The sequence below is a fragment of the Pezoporus flaviventris genome, unplaced genomic scaffold, assembly GCF_033815535.1.
Source record: "Pezoporus flaviventris isolate CSIRO_AGI_PZ_B2104156 unplaced genomic scaffold, CSIRO_AGI_Pfla_v1 ptg000081l, whole genome shotgun sequence".
NCBI lineage: Eukaryota > Metazoa > Chordata > Aves > Psittaciformes > Psittacidae > Pezoporus > Pezoporus flaviventris.
In genome coordinates this window covers 1,691,668-1,695,435 of record NW_026892629.1, presented here as the reverse complement: position 1 = coordinate 1,695,435, position 3,768 = coordinate 1,691,668, and the positions used below count along the sequence as shown (strand labels likewise).

Sequence of the window (3,768 nt, the reverse complement as noted above, 5' to 3'; positions counted from 1 at the left end):
GGAGGAGGAGGAGGAAAGGGGAGGATAGAAAGAGCGGGGGAACACAGTGAGTTGCTTTGCTTTAGTTGTGAAGATTTGAATCCCAGTTCTGAGCTCTCTGCAAAGGCTTGCTGGGATACCTCATCCCCTGTCCTGTGCAAAGGTCTGTGATTGGGGAGGTGGTGTGCTCGGCGGGCAGGGCCCCTCCCCTGGGCTGGATCCGCCTCTCATCCCCTAGATAAATTACTAGTGTCCTCACTAAATTCCTCGGCTTTCTCGCTCTCTCTCCCCCTCTCTCACACACGCTCACTCCCTCCCTCAAACACAGGCAAAGCGGGGCTGGGGGGCGGTATCGTGCCTTAGTGCTGGGGAGGGGGGGGGGGGGCGGGAAGAGGAGGAAAATACTGGCGCCCCTTCTCTCCTCCACCGCCTTGAAGTAGATTTGAGGAGCTGCTCTTCCTCCCCCCACCCCTTCCCCCATCCCACTGGTCCTTTGGCATCTTCCAGACCATGTCCACTGGGTCCCTCAGTGATGTGGAAGATCTGCAGGAGGTGGAGATGCTGGAGTGCAATGGCCTGAAAATGGATACTAACAAAGAGTTTGGGGCGTCCACCGAGAGCAACGAGGAGGGATCCAATGGCGAGAATGGCTCCCCTCAGAAAGGGAGAGGGGCCTCGGGCAAGAGGAAGAAAGCTCCCCCCAAGAAGAGCCCTTTAAATGGAGTGAGCCAAGAGGGAAAGCAGGTCCAGAGAAATGCTGCCAACGCCAGAGAGAGGGCAAGGATGAGAGTCCTTAGCAAAGCCTTCTCCAGGCTTAAGACCACTCTGCCCTGGGTGCCCCCAGACACCAAGCTTTCCAAACTGGACACCTTGAGGTTGGCCTCCAGCTACATTGCTCACCTGAGGCAGATCCTGGCCAATGACAAGTACGAAAATGGCTACATCCACCCAGTCAACCTGGTAAGTCACAGCCTGCCGGGAACGGGCACTCTATGCATGTGTGTGCCTAGGAAGAGGGATGGGGCATGTGCGGAGAGAAACCTTCCCTGGCCTTCTCACAGAAAGTCTGGTGCCAGTGGGGTGGCAAGGGGTACTGTGCAAGGGGACAGGCTTAACAGCTGCCCTCACACCCTGTGCCCTGAGAGTTGAACCGCTCCGGCCCCATCTGCTGCTCTAGCAATCCGCTCCAGAGGCAAGCAGGGGCCACTCTGGCCACAGCTAAGGCAGGGACAAGCTTTACTATCCCAGAAATGCCTGAAAAACCTCAGCAGATTGATGACAGCTTTCTACCTGCAAGTGGGCTGATGCAGGAATTTGGCTAGAGAAAGGCATGTTTTAGGAAGCACCCAAGCCAAGGACCTACATTTATTCTTATCCCTTCTTTCTACCCTAGCATTTCCTCCCGTAACAGTTCTCCCAAGCCCTAGTTTTTTAAAGTTTTTGGGGCTCTGCACTCAGCCGCTCAGATTTGCTGGGTCCAGGATGTTTCTCCTACCATGTAAACTGGCGAAGGAGAAATAAAGACCAAGAGGGGGTGTCTGGCCTGGACTCTGCAAAACCTCCCTGGGCTGTGCAGTGTCCCTCCTGCTGCTCCCACCACCCACAGAGAGTTTTCCCGAACAGCCCGGGGTCTCCCCACCATACCCAGCCACCAGAAACATCCAGTTTCCAGCTCTAAAAATACAGGTAAATTATGCAAACCGGGAGTGGGCAAGATCTGCCTCGGTTCTTTTTAGACATAAAGCCTTTACATTGCCCACACATGTGGACCCTCCCAGATAAAGGGATCACAGAGAGAACCTGGGGATGTTTCACTGGGGTCCAGCTCTGCCTTTTGAGCTCTGGACTCTAGGGGAAAGTACATTACCCGCTGTGTCATCTGATAAGGGCCTGAAAGCTATTTAAAAAAGAAAAAAAAATCCTCAGCACACCACCACCGGGAAAAAATTAAGTAAAACAAAACCAACACCCAGTTCAGACACAACACACACACACAGGCACCCCTGCACAGAGACACACCAAAACAAGCTCCCCGAGGGGCGGGAGGCCGGGGAGGGCTGCCGGGGGATGCATGGCGGCTCCCGCGGGGAAGAGCCCCCACACCGGTCACCACCAAGTGCCGGGAAAGGCGCGGCAGCCGAGGGGACGCGGACCTGCCGGACGCAGACGCCGCGGCTCCTTCCGCCCTTCGGCCGCTGATCAGACGTGCTCCGCCGCTCCGAGGATGCCTGCGGGGAGCCCGCCGGGGCCGGGAGGCGAAGCGGCAGCAGCCGCCGGCGAAAGGTGGACGGGTTCTCGCCGAAGCCGGCGGCGAGTGCCCCGGCCCTAGCCCCGCGGAGCGCTGCCAGATGCGGGCCCAAGCGGTGGATGCCGGGTTCGGTTCCCCGGGGCGCTCCAGGGCTGGACACAGGCGTTACAATGTGCATTTTTCCGCGTGTAACCCCCTTCCCACCCGTCTCTTTTCCTGGCTACAGACTTGGCCTTTTATGGTAGCTGGCAAACCCGAGAGTGACCTGAAAGAAGTGGTGAACACAAACCGCTTGTGCGGTCCGACGGCATCCTGAGCCCCGGCGGCCGGGCCAGAAGAGACCCGGCGCGGCCGCGGAACGGGCGGCGGGGCGGGCGGGAACAGGCCGTGGCCCCGCCGCTGTCCCGGGTCCCGCGCAGGACGACGGGGAGCGCCGCTCCCCGGCGCAGACGAGACCGAATGTACAAAGACTCCAACCCGAGATATGCCGACTCTATTTAACTTTATTAAATGCGTGTACAGTCGCGTGTCCTGCACCAACAGCCTTGCTGGTTCAAGCGCTACTAAAGACATAGTTCAAACAAAACCTACCACTCGTGTATCTTTAGTCTGAGACCTGTGAGATACGTGGATGCCTAGAAAAACTGACTTTGACAGTCATCTCTATGGAGTAATTCACCCTAAAGATATATAGATATATTTTCTTCAAGCAGGTTCTGCTCTGTTTCTGTGAATAAACCTTCTTTTTCACTGAACACAGAGCAGTGTAATGCTCGTTTCTGACTCTCGTCCTCGGCGGGGAAGGACCGCGCTGCAGGGAGCCCGCCTCTCCGCACCGGGACCCGGACGGGCTGCTGCGCTGGGGCTAAAGATTTGGAGAAAATCCCTGGGGTAGATGGGCCCGCAGCCCGTCCTCGCCTCGGGAGCCCGGCAGAGCCCCGGAGCCCGACAGGCCCCGCGCCGCTCCGCGGGGACGGGTGCAGCTACCTATGGATGAAGTACAGTCTGTCCTGGGCGCTGGGAAGTCTTAAACATCTCCTAGCTATCGATCAGCGCGCCCGTGGGAGATGAGGCCGAGATAAACAGGAGAGCGAGGCGCTCCCCCTGCACCGGCAGTGGCCGCCGGCAGCTGATGCGCCAGATCCCACCGCGCTGTTTAATGTTTCAGGGTTATGACCGCACTGTTTACAAGACGTCTTCGGTTATTTATACTGTTACTATTAGCAGAGGGGCTTTAAATTTCCGCTTCACTTGCTCTCTCAATACCGGCCCTCGGTTCCGTTTGATACCTGGGTCCCTTTCGGCCGAAAGCGGGAGAGGGGCAGCGCGCTGCCGGGGGGCAGCAGGAGTTGGAAGGGGGCTCGGACCCTCCCGGGAGCTGCCGCCCCCCGGAACCCAGCCGGCGGGCGAGGGCTCGGTTATGTTTATTCTCCCATCCGCTTTACCCCCTGAGATAACCGGGTGAAGCAGAGCGTTCTTCAGGCAACCCGAATTCACCAACCGGGTTCACGCGTGGGCTAGGCTTAATTAAAGCAGCTCAC

General features: G+C 58.0%; 1 protein-coding gene across 1 annotated transcript; it reads left to right on the top strand.

Annotated features, from left to right (window-relative positions):
• The first annotated feature begins 258 nt into the window (after positions 1–258).
• Positions 259–2,982, top strand: TCF21 (transcription factor 21). The gene is made up of 2 exons (XM_061474905.1): positions 259–939; positions 2,454–2,982. Exons 1-2 carry the CDS (start codon positions 490–492, stop codon positions 2,541–2,543), a joined length of 540 nt encoding a protein of 179 aa, XP_061330889.1. The 5' UTR covers positions 259–489; the 3' UTR covers positions 2,544–2,982.
• The last annotated feature ends 786 nt before the right edge of the window (positions 2,983–3,768 follow it).

What these genes read in the sequence shown, in the direction of transcription:
- TCF21 (XM_061474905.1), top strand. Translation starts at nt 490, where the DNA reads ATGTCCACTGGGTCCCTCAGTGATGTGGAAGATCTGCAGGAGGTGGAG. An exon ending in ACATCCACCCAGTCAACCTG is followed by an intron (nt 940 to 2,453) that starts GTAAGTCACAGC and finishes TCCTGGCTACAG; the next exon opens with ACTTGGCCTTTTATGGTAGC.